This window comes from Strix aluco, chromosome 14, assembly GCF_031877795.1.
Source record: "Strix aluco isolate bStrAlu1 chromosome 14, bStrAlu1.hap1, whole genome shotgun sequence".
Classification (NCBI taxonomy): domain Eukaryota; kingdom Metazoa; phylum Chordata; class Aves; order Strigiformes; family Strigidae; genus Strix; species Strix aluco.
This window is the reverse complement of record NC_133944.1, coordinates 4,163,320-4,175,184: the sequence shown is the minus strand read 5'-3', so window position 1 is coordinate 4,175,184 and position 11,865 is coordinate 4,163,320. Positions and strand designations below refer to the sequence as shown.

The following is an 11,865-nucleotide window of genomic DNA, read 5'->3' as shown; positions in this document are numbered from 1 at the left end:
TGTAACTGGTTAACTTTAGTCATATGTTGAGATCCACCATGAAAGCATTCCCCTCTAGCGAATGAAAGACTGCGTTGTTTCAATAAATGAGTGTCATAAATTCACACATCACGCATTTATGCCATCTCCCTGATGTAAATACTTATAAATACTGGCATTATGCTGACTGGAGCGTTTCTCAAGGAGGATTTCCCCAGCCTGGAAGTTTACAAACAGGCTCGGCAGTGTGTGTAACCTGTCTTGCCTCTGCACGCAGCGGCCTTGGCAAAACAACCTCCCTATCTGCCTGCCCGAGATGTGGCACCCACCGACGCTCCTCCCGCAACAATTTTTCAGAGGGCGGAGGAAAAGATAGAGTTGCCAGACCTCAACCTGCTCTTCGGGTGCCGGCCGTGCACGCACGTAGGGCCACCTCACTCCTCTCTCAGCCACGGTCTTAAACACTGACAGACTTCTCCTGGCAGGGTTTTATGGGCGAAGTACCCTGCGTTGCTGCTGGAAGGGTGCGCAGCCTCCCTCCGGCACCTGCGGCCGAAGGCGTGACTTGGCGGCAGGTAAAGGCTGCCTCTCCCTGCCTGTAACCATAGCCCCGTGCTTGCAGGGGAATTCGAGCCAGTGCTGCCGGCAGCGGGTGGCACCATCCCGGTGGCTCCCGGGGAGCTTCCCACCACTGTGCAGTGAAGATGGTAGAAGGAGGTTTTGCCAAACTCTTCCAGAAAAAGTCGTTTTTCCGCTTCATGCAGAAATATCAGCCCCTTGGAAGCGGCGAGCCGGAAGAGGAGGTGAGGATTGCCTATGCCTCTTGCCTGGACCTGCTGAAATAGTTTGTGTAATTGGGGTTAATTTTGTCTGCTTTGTCTGCTTTGTCCCACCGGTAACTTGATATTGCTGCCGCTGTGCTCTCCTCTCTCTGCTCTGAGCCGTTCCCTGTACAACAGGGGACAAGATTAATGATGTTTACAAGGCAGCGGGGTGAGATGGGGATACTTGTTTCTATGTGATACTCCCAGGACATACAGCTCAGGCCAAAGTCCCGGCCAGAAACATTGCTCTCTGCACTGAGGAGGTTCAAAACTAACGAAACGCGTAGGAGGGAGACTGCCGTGCGGGCCATGGGTGCTGTGTGAGGCTTTCTGGAGTGCTCACACAAAATGCAAACACTGTCTGTCTCAGCAGAGGGTAAATGAGGAGCGAGGCTAACCCTGTCCCCAGGGGTAACCCCTGCCACCGGTGCAGGTCACTGGTGGATGGGCTGTGACCCCTCGGGCTGTCCTCTGGGCTGTTCCTGCAGTCATGACTAGAGCTTTAGCTCAGACCTGCAAAGCCCGCTTCAAAATAATGCTTTCTTTTCTTGGAAAATATTGGTGTATGAACACTGATTTCCCCCTCCCTGCTTTTAGTACCTCCCCTCAGTGCAGATGGGCCAAAGAGTGGCCAGTGGTGGTTTAGGTGACACATTTGCTGTTCTTGTTTTTTCACCACAAAACCTTCAGCTCTGGGATTATCTTATTATCAGGTTTGCTCAGCACAGGGATTTCCATTGCTCAAGCCCCATTTTTTTCTCCCACATGACAGATCAGTTGGGTGCCCTCCCACGTAAACCTGATTTGTGTAATTCCTTCAGCATGTGGGGTTAGCCCTTAGTCCCATCCCAACAAGAACCATCCACACACTTCAAAATATTCATGTTCTTTTCTGTGACTGCCTGACTGAGGTCTTTTCTCAGATGTCATTTCAGCTAATCCTCTGCTCTCTTCTGAGTCTTGTCTTTCCAGTATGGGGGTTGGTCAGTGCTACAGGGAGAAGTAAATAAGATATTGAACTCTTACCCTATGCACCACACAGTGCATTGTGCGATGCTGCTCTACACTACTCAAACACAGCTCAAAATACCAGAAAAGGAAGATCTTGATGAGGTTACAGAAAGTATCTGGAATCTTGCTTTGACAGGAAGCTGAGATTTCTGATTGTACATAGGCAGGAGGCCACCAGCAAATGGTCTGGCTTGTTCTTTGGCAGTACCATTTCTGTTGCATCAAAATAAATAATGATACATATTTACTTCCAAATATAAATGCTTCTTGAATTTTAGCTCTAGTCAGTGCAGAGTGTGATACATTTATAACAGGACAGGGAAATGGGGTTTTGGCCTAGGGACTAGGCAGCAAAGTGAAATGACAACAGGAACTTGATAAATCAATAATGTATTCTCAGGTTATGATTTAGGCTGGTAAATGACTCACATTTCCTCTGAGGAAGGTATTTTGCTTCTTTACTTGAAAACAGTTGCAGAGCACTTTCAGTCTTACAGATCTTATGTATTTTGGTCAAAGGGTTGTCCTGGGCCTTAAAGATGTGAGTCCAGGTGACCTGATGGGACTCAAGCCAGGATAAATACACAGATTGTGGATTGTGAAGAAAAAGTCCGAGCGCTGGTAACTGTGAGGTGGTGGTGTTATCTGAAGAGGGTAGAACAGTTAACTTGCACATCAAAGCTAAGCACAGCCTGTGTCTAGACTCTGCTGTATACAGTTTCAACTCTTTCTCTACAGTGGCCCATTCAGAATCACCGGGAATTTTTGTGGTGCCAATTTGCAGTTTATGAGAACCGTGTGTTTCCTGCAGAAATCTGAAGAACATCCAAAGAATTTTCTTCTGAGCATCCAAGTGTGTGTGTATGTGTGCATGTGCACAAGCACACATACCTCTGTGTGTGTGTTAGCAAATGAGAGAAAAATCTGTGCACTGTGTGGGTTGCGTAGCCTTTTCCCTTTGACCGTGTCCCAGGGTCACGCCCATAGCACCCAGTGAACCCAGTGGATTCAGTCAAGGGCAGATTTCCCGAGGGGATGCAGCCTTCTGCTCCCAATAGTTTTTAACCTGATGAGATGGGTGGGTTTTGTAACACCGTCCAGGGCAACCTGTCCATCTCTGCACTGTGGGGTGACCTCCATTTCCACACATGGTGCCACTGGGAGAAGAGTTTGTCATGGTGATCTACTGCAAATCCACTGGGGACCTGCTGTGATTTTGGGACTTTTGTTAGCTTTAGAAAGAGCTGGCTCCTACCCAAGGCACATCTGGGTAGCAGATTTTAGTTCATTAAGATCTTCCTTAGAGTTCCTTCAGAGCTACTAGGACTTTTCCTTTGCAATTGTTCCATTTCTCCTCACCAGAACCCCTTTCGATCCTTTCCTCCATAACACCTGATCCATTCAAGATTCGGTAACCATGAGATGGACTACAGGTGTTTCCCAGCCCTGTCCTACATTCAGGGCTAAATCACTATTCCAGTTTGGGTCGAGGCTTTTTTCCATGTCAGGTTTCACACCAATGAACATTTATCTCCTGGAGAGTGTCACAGGCTCCCTATCCTTCCAGATATGCAGAACATCCTTATCAGCGTAGTTTTATTATCACACAGGTAGCTATTTTTTTATGTACCCTCAAAATAAAACCAAATAGTGCAGCTTTTCTTCCAGGGGAAAAACGGGAGACCATGGGATTGCCTCAGCACAGCAGTGACACAGACTTCACTTACACATGTGTTTTCAGTCCCTTAGAGATGTCAAGCCTAATTTCTGGCATCTGAAAAACTTCCAGCAGGCATGGAGTTAACTCCCTCCCTCCATCTCCCCCAGGTTTTTGGACTGAGGACTGCAGCACCTCCCTCCCAAGAGACCTTATATATGAAGTTGCCTTAAACTCTTGGGTTTTGGGGGTTTTTTTGGCCTGTGTGGGAGTGGTTTGGGTGAGAGAGGAGGCTCCTCCGCTGGGATCACTGTCAGCTGTGGAGCTGCAGTGACTGGGTTTTCCTGCAGCAATGGCAGTGTCATCTTTCAGCTCAAGGGGTTTTGCTTGAAATTAAAGGGAGCTGGAAGATTTATTTTTTTTTTTAATTAAGAGGGAGAAAAAAAAAAAAGACCAGGTTTGAGCAGGCTCAAGGGAGCAGTGGGGTGAGGGGAGTGGGATGTGCAGCTGGGGGCAATGAGCCCAGGGTTTGGGCACTGCCCACCCAGCCTGAGTCAGCCCTCCCATACACCTGAAGCAATTTAAAATCCAAGGAATAGTTTTAAAGCAGCTTTTCTGGAAAACCCTTGGCTTTTTGAACAATCAAGGTGTCTATTTTGAAGTTTATATGTGCAAGAAGGGATGCCAGAGGCTTTATTTCATGTGGAAAGTCTGCAATTCTGTGATAGCCGTGCGATGTGTGTGAGAGGAGCTGAAACCACTGCGGTGGGTGGGAATGGGCTGGGGGCTCGGATATGGAAGCCCAGCAAGGTAGCCACTCACTTGCAGGGCTGGGGTTTGTTTGCTCTGGGTTGGTTTCTGCATGCTGCCAGCACCCCTGAAATGCAGGTCCTCTGCCTGCCATGTGCACCAAAAAAAGCAAAGCAAAGGGCTTTTGAGGGAAGGGTTTGTTTTATTTCTTTTAGCAGGATGAAGAATATATAAGAAGAGGATTTCTGCTTAATGTTTTAAAGGGCTTCTTGTTAGACTAAATAACTCAGCCCACTTTTGACTGTATTACAGTACATTAGCTCATCCAAAATAATCTAAAACGGAGGGGAAAAGAATATGCAAAACCTCAGTAAAGGCAGAGGTGGGGGGAAATCCCGAGAACTGATCTTTTGGGCTGTTTGCCAGAGTATACAGACAGGGCTATGCACTCTGCAGAAAGCCCCATGCTTCCTTCCTTCCCGCGTGGGCTGCTTGTGCAACAATTGATGGGTTGTTTCGGGGTGAGGGATGCGGAGGCAGCAGCGTAGGTACTGACAGCACCAGGCACGCTCTGAGGTGTGCTGGGGCAGGCTGCTGCATGGCTCCCCGCCATGACCAGCAGCTCTTTACAGCCTCCAATATCTCCTAATCTTGCAAAGCAATAGATAAACTAATTTTTTTTTTTTTTTTAACTTCTTTCTGCCCTGCTCTATGGAGTCGTGCACTCTTGAGCTTGAGTTATGCCTAAAGCATAAAGGTTAAAAATGTAAACGGATAATGTTGATAGGCAATATTTGTTTTACAATGTAAATAGAGTAATGCACAAAGAGAGGTTCATTTATGAAGGGATTTGCTCAGGACGCTGCCCTAGTGCCTAACAGACATGGGGTGGGATGCATTTAGGGGTAAAAGGGCTCTGCACCAGCAGCATTTTGCAGAGGAGGAGTGAGATGAGGCTCCACTGATGTATTTCCAGCTTGTGCATTGCTGGGGCTGTTCAGCTGGTAGAAAAAGCTGTGCCACATTTGTCTAGGGGAAATCACTTACAGGCGTAAGCTAATCAATGCAAATTAACTCATCCCAATAAAGCTGTTCATTTCACACCAGCCCCTGGTGTAAGAGGCATAGGCCTGCCAGTGTTTCTATTGATCCATAGCCAGCACTGGCTGCGCAGGGCTCCAACACATCCCTGCCATGTGCTTTTGTCATTCATTTCCTCCACACCTTTTCAAAAGTAAATATTGGTGATAGAGCTGGGCCATGGCTTCCCCGCTGGCACTGGGGGACCGTAGGCATGTTACCCTCATGCCTGGGTCTCTTCTGGCCCTCCAGCTCCTTTAATTAAAATTTAAACTCCTTCAAGATGAGGCTGTACCTTGATACCTGCATGTGCCATTGGCAGCACAGAGGGGCCTGTAGAAACCGTGTTAATCAAATCAGCACAGTAATGAATGTAAGGTATGTGTCTATATGTGACAGCTGTGTGTTTTCTTCCTAGCAAGTCTTTCCATCTCCCTAGATGCACGGGTGGCTTTCGGTCTTGCAGCATTTGGGTGTCAACAAAGTTTCAGGGAACTGATGAATTTGCACAAGTAGGAATAAATCATCAGTTTTAAACATGGAAGGACTTTTTTGTCCCTTCTAGGGATGTCTGTTAAGGGAATGTTGAAATAAGGATAATGTCCGGTGCTACTATGCCTCAAAATAGTGGAGAAATACTGCAGCTTCTTTGGGCAGAATGTGGTTACCAGCATGAGGGAAATATGGAAGCAGGAAAATCCTTGGAAATCTTGGGCAAATTCCTGGGGTTTTAGAAAGGCAGGTTGTTCCTGGGGCAAAATGGCTTCTAAATGAGTACTACACAGATCAAGAGATCACAGCAAACTCTCCTGTGATTCTGCTTGGAGCAAGTTGGTGCTGGTATCTCCTGTGTTAGCGGCTGTACTGTGGGTTAGTAAACAGAGATAAAAAGGGGGCTACAACATATGGAAGTGGCAAAAGCCTTTTTAAGAAGCAGGGCTTAAAGATGTTCCTATCTCATCTGCTACGAGCTCTCCAGAAGCCACGAGACAGAAGCCAGCTCTGTGTACCAGCATGAGCAAACAGCCAAAGAGATTTTCTGCATTTATCTCAAGCTCTGGATTGCAAAACATTGGGTGTCCCTAGAAACCTTCTGAATATTAATAAAGGGCCAATTCTCCAGATGCCACTTCAGGCAGCCATGAAGTCCTCCAAACCCTTGCTCAGGTGTTGCTATGAGCTGGACCTGAACATTTCCCTCAGCAAACACTCCAGTGTGCTGGTAGCAGGGAGCCGGTGCCAAATTCCTCCTGCCCTGCCGAGCAAGAGCCTGCTGCGGGGCTGAGCACCACGGTCTCTCGGGATCCCTCTTGTAATGAACATTTTTGCTTTATGAATGAAGGTAAATGGAAATGGATTTTCCTGTCGCTTGGGAAGGGTGAGATTTCTACCTCTCCGTACTTACCCTGCAATAGCAGTCACACTGCCGTCGTCATGTGCCTGGCTGAGATTTCAGGGGACACTGCTGATCTGGAAAGAGCCTTTTGGAAAAGGAGACAAGGGATCTTGAAAGGGAATAGAGGTCGGGGTGCTGGGAGCTCAGTGTAACCCTCAGGCAGCCTGGATGGAGCAGGAAGGGTTTGTCCTGCTCAGAGGTGTTTGCAGAGCCAGTGGTGAAGGAAAAGAGCCGTGGAGACGGAGAAACATTTGCTTTCTCCTGCTGGCTCAGAGATTTTTCTCTCTCATGTTTGCTGTTCATTTATTATGTCTTTAACAAGGGAAAATAGGTTTTTTCCTTGCTCTGAGCATTGAGCGTGCAATGGGCTGTGAGACACTGGCATGGAAAAATACTCACCTTGGGCAGGATACCTGCAAAGAGCAGAGCCTGGCATGCTTTTCTGGCCACAGTGGTGGCGTGGGTTTGTCTTTTTGGTAATCCAGCTCCTAATTCCACTTCAAGAATGTGCACCTGGCTTTGAGGCTGTAATGAGGATTAATTAGTGAATGGCATAAAGCACTGTGATTTAGGAAGTGTTTTAGCTAACTGTGAAGTCACACAGGTGGCAAGGTGAGGGAAGGGAATGGGATTAAGATGCAAAGTGATGTTGAAATGCTGTTACAAACTCTGCTCTCACCTAACGATTGCTTTATCTCATTTGCTCAGACCCGTGAGGAGTGTGAGCTGAAAATAATTGAGCAGGAGAAGGAGGTGACAGTTCTGCCCCCGAAGGACGCATGTAAATGCCATAAAGAAGACTTGGCAAAAGCTTTAAACGTAAGAGTTTTTACAGGTCTTTGTGAACCTAGCAATGCAGTCCCTGTAATGGGACTGTGAGAAAGAGACTGAGCAGCAAAACTGGTCTTTGGTTTCACATGCAAGCTCCTGGAGTGCCCAATTCCTCTGCCTTTATGTGGGACAAATCCTCACGTCGTCTGCCTTCGAGGCTCAGCATTGGGCATTTGTGCTTCACTTTGTCCCAGGGTAGGACTTCACTGAAGTGAGTGTCTCTGTGAGCTGCAGGTGAAAGAGTCCAATTGTCCAGCCTGGAAAATGAAGCGCTCGCAGAGCTCTGCCAGGGCTGGCAGAGGAGCCCCGGGCACAGGCTGCACAGCTCAGCCACCCCAGTTATCAGCAGCTCCTTGGAAAAGTGTTGTGCAAATGCATGCAGCAATTTTTCCCTGCTTTTTGTAGCAGACTTCATTTCAGAGGCAAAACTCATCACATTTATAGTCCTAGATGACTTCTCAAAGGCTTGCTTGCAGCTTGAATTGTTAGATATAAAATCACCTCGCCATCCCCACCCCAAGCAAAGAGCAAAGCTGTAGCCGTTGCCTGGTTCGGCTCATGCTGGGACCCGTTTGCCCACGTGGAGTGGGGGGATCAGCCCTGGCAGGGATGTTTGTGGTGGCAGGATGGGTTGCTCTGCCCCGGCTCCACTCGAGCTTCCCTGCAGCTGCAGAACAGAGTAGCCGGAGGGATGGAGGGACTCCGGGGCTCAGGAAGGAAGCTCCAGTTACTTGGTCTGCACCGGAGTTCGCCCTTGGGAAGAGAAACAATCTCATTTTATAACTCATGCTTAACCCCATCTGTGAAAAACATGGCAATTTAGAAAAGCTGAGTCCCCACAACCAGGGAAAGCTATAATGCTTAGCAATATTTTGATGTCTGACCTTGCTATTTTTTAAAATCCGGGCAAGATACATTTTATTCTTTCTCCCTTTGTTCTCTTTGAATTTTGCCAGGGTATTTTTATTTTTCCTTTAAATATACAGTGAAAGCAGAAATCAATTATTTCCCTTACTACTTTAGATTTCTAATTTGTCATCTATTATATGGTTTCTCACATGTGGAAGTTTTTTTTAAAATAACTTGTGTTTACTTTATGGCTTTCTGTGATGGTTGGTGGTAAAGTTTTATAGTTTAACAAAAATAAATACCTAAACAGAAAAATAGTGGATAGATTTCTTTTTTTGTGGGGGACTGAACCATGAACATCTTGCCCAGTGTACTTATAAGTTTTTAACATAAATTTGCCTTAAGAAGTTTTCTATAACTATTCTACAATATGTAATGTTTGTTTGTGGGTTTTTTAAATTTCCCTCTAGGTTGACTTACAAACTGGACTCTCTGAGTTTTCTGTGCTACAGCGCAGATTAAAACATGGCTGGAATGAATTTTCAGTAGAGAATACAGAACCAATATGGAAGAAATATCTAGATCAGGTAAGGATTTTCTGCACAGATTCTCATTTCTTGGCAAAAACCCCTGGCTGGGTTGGCCTGAGAGTGTGTCTACACTGAAATATTCAGGGTTTCCACTTCCACAGATCCAGCCTTGGAACAGGCAGTGCCCCGGATACAGAAACTGTCTGTTTCCTCAGGAAAGCCATTGTGAGATTCAGATGGGGGGTCATTTAATTTGAAAAAAAAATCTTAAAAAGAAATTATTTTTATCTCCACACAGCCCACAAATCAAAAGACATAGATCAGTGACCTGATTTCTGGAGCATGTTTATTCATAGAATCACAGAATTGTTTGAGTTGGAAGGGACCTTAAAAGACCATCTAGTTCCAACTCCTCTGCGCAGGCAGGGATACGTTCCACTAGCCCAGGTTGCCCAAATCCCCGTCCAACCTGGCCTTGAACCCTTCCAGGGAGGGGGCAGCCACAGCTTCTCTGGGCAACCTGTGCCAGTGTCTCACCACCCTCACACAGCAAAGAATTTCTTCTTTATATCTAATCTAAATCTCCCCTCTTTCAGTTTAACACTGTGACCCCTTGTCCTATCCCTACCCCCTGATCAAGAGTCCCTCCCCCCTTTCCTGTAGCCCCTTTCAGTCCTGGGAGGCCGCTCTAAGGTCTCCCCAGAGCCTTCTCTTCTCCAGCTGAACACCCCCAACTCTCTCAGCCTGTCCTCACAGGGGAGGTGCTCCAGCCCCTGATCATCTTCGTGGCCTCCTCTGGCCCCGCTCGAGCAGGTCCGTGTCCTTCTGATGTTGGTGCCCCCAGAGCTGGACACAGCACTGCAGGAGGGTCTCACGAGAGCAGAGTAGAGGGGGAGAATCCCCTCCCTCGACCTGCTGGCCACACTGCTCTTGATGCAGCCCAGGACACGGTTGGCTTTCTGGGTTGTGAGCGCACATTGCTGGCTCAGAGTCAGTTTTCCATCCACTAATACCCCCAGGTCTTTATCCTCAGAGCTGCTCTTAACCTACTCATTGCCCAGCCTGTATTTGTGCTTGGGATTGACACAACCCATGTGCAGGACCTTGCACCTGACTTTGTTGAACTTCATTCCCTTTAAGGCAAGTGATAAAATCATGAAAGTTTTGAGGAAAGCCAGTAGTAGCTGAAAGCCTTTCTGATTTCAGTTACCACGATTTCAAACCAGATGCCCCAAAAAGTCAGGCAGAAGGTGGTATTTGCTATCATGTTTTTCCCCAGCTGAGTTATCCCTGAGTTTTGCTTTTATTGACTGGTTCTCATCAGTATTTAATGCATCATTCACTTCTCTTTTAGAGCTTTTAACCAAATAAGGAGGGTGGGTTTTTTAAATTTTCAATCAGCAATTTAACTGATTTTCTTCTTGCTTAGCTGAATTATGAAGATTTTAGTTGCTTTGAAAGACTTTCATGGATTATCCTTTTTTTCCTATGTGATCAATATTCTTTAAGCACTTTGTAATCATCACTAAGTCTCTTCAAGGATTCTTTTATTCATAATAGAAAGTGAGATTGTGCTTTTTTTCTGCTCATTCTTAACAAGCTGTTTCTGCTACAGGGACACCAAACAAACTATTTAGTGCATCTCTGATCCCTCCATAACCTGTCATTCTCTTTGGAAGAGCTGCTTGCAGTCCCACACCATTCATGCCTCTGCACTTGAGCACAGTCCCTCAGCAGACACTTGACATGGCTTCTTCCAGCTGCTGTTTTTGTAAAACATCCCCTTTGGCCCAGTCTTTCTAAAGAGAAACAAAGGGGGCTTTCACCTTTGGCTTCAGCAGGGAATAAATTTAATCCTTGGCTTTCCTACCATGCATTGCCACACTCCTGTTACCCAAAACAGGCAGTCTTGTCTTTGCCTGACTTAATTCCCTTATATCAACCCCCACATTAGCTAAACAGTGCTGTAACTTTCTCAGGTAGGAGAAAGGTCCTTAAAATCTGTGCTTAAAAGTGAAAAAAGTGAGGATCTGACTCCTGCAGCCCTGGGTATAGCACAGAGTTTAGCACATTAATTAAAATTTAAAAAAAAACCCCCAACAACAACAAAAAAAACCAGAAAGAGGATTTTTGGTTTCAAATTCTAAAAAGACAATAAAGTTTTTGTTTGTACCTATTTTGCCTCCCAGGAGCTTTTAGAGTCAGCCCTACGCTGTATGCCTGCAAAGGCGAGCCTTGCCTGTGCAAACAGGGGAAAAGAGAAGAAACTCATGTCTTTTGGCATGAGCCTTTGTCCTGCTGGTCCCTGACGCCATCCATCTCCTGTATGGGGACAGGACCCAGCATCAGCCCGACCACAGGTGCTGCACCCTCCTTGTCCGGGCAGCGTGATGGTGTTGTCATGAGCAAGGAGGGTCCCTGCAGCAAAACCATCATGTCTGATGAGATCTGAGGCCAGCTCAGCTTCAGCAACTCCATGTTTCATTTTATATTGCAATTTGTTTTTATTTTTTCAGTTTAAAAATCCCCTCATTCTCTTGTTGCTGGCTTCCGCTTTAGTAAGTGTCATCACGAAAGAATATGAGGACGCTGCAAGCATCGCCATGGTAAGTGGTACCTCTCCTGCAACCCAGCCCTTTGTTCTCTGAAGCTGGTGTGCCCACACCTCTAACGCCTCTTTCTTTGCAGGCGGTGCTCATCGTGGTCACCGTGGCCTTCATCCAGGTACGTCAGACGGAGCTCGGCTCCGCGACCGAGGCTCTCGTGAGCGAGCCCTCTCGTGTAACCTGGCTTTCTTCTCCTTTCTCATTTAAAAGGAATATCGCTCGGAAAAATCTCTGGAAGAACTTAACAAGCTGGTGCCCCCTGAGTGCAACTGGTGAGGAATGCCTGCTTCAGTGGGTTTTAGCAGGGTTTGGGTTATGGCGGCAGAACTGACGGCTGAAGAAAATTACTTCT

General features: G+C 46.7%; 1 protein-coding gene across 3 annotated transcripts in view; it reads left to right on the top strand.

Moving 5' to 3' along the window:
• Positions 1 to 572: 572 nt before the first annotated feature.
• Positions 573 to 11,865, top strand: part of ATP2C2 (ATPase secretory pathway Ca2+ transporting 2) — a 28,974-nt gene continuing 17,681 nt past the window's right edge. For 2 of the 3 annotated variants that reach the window (XM_074839320.1, XM_074839322.1), the window contains exons 1-6: positions 573 to 782; positions 7,406 to 7,516; positions 8,848 to 8,964; positions 11,424 to 11,513; positions 11,596 to 11,631; positions 11,724 to 11,785. In XM_074839320.1, coding sequence (XP_074695421.1) covers positions 684 to 782; positions 7,406 to 7,516; positions 8,848 to 8,964; positions 11,424 to 11,513; positions 11,596 to 11,631; positions 11,724 to 11,785 — 515 coding nt within the window. In that variant the 5' untranslated portion in view covers positions 573 to 683. Of the gene's footprint in view, positions 783 to 6,526; positions 6,644 to 7,405; positions 7,517 to 8,847; positions 8,965 to 11,423; positions 11,514 to 11,595; positions 11,632 to 11,723; positions 11,786 to 11,865 lie in introns of those variants that run through there. The other variant, XM_074839321.1, reaches the window with a different exon arrangement.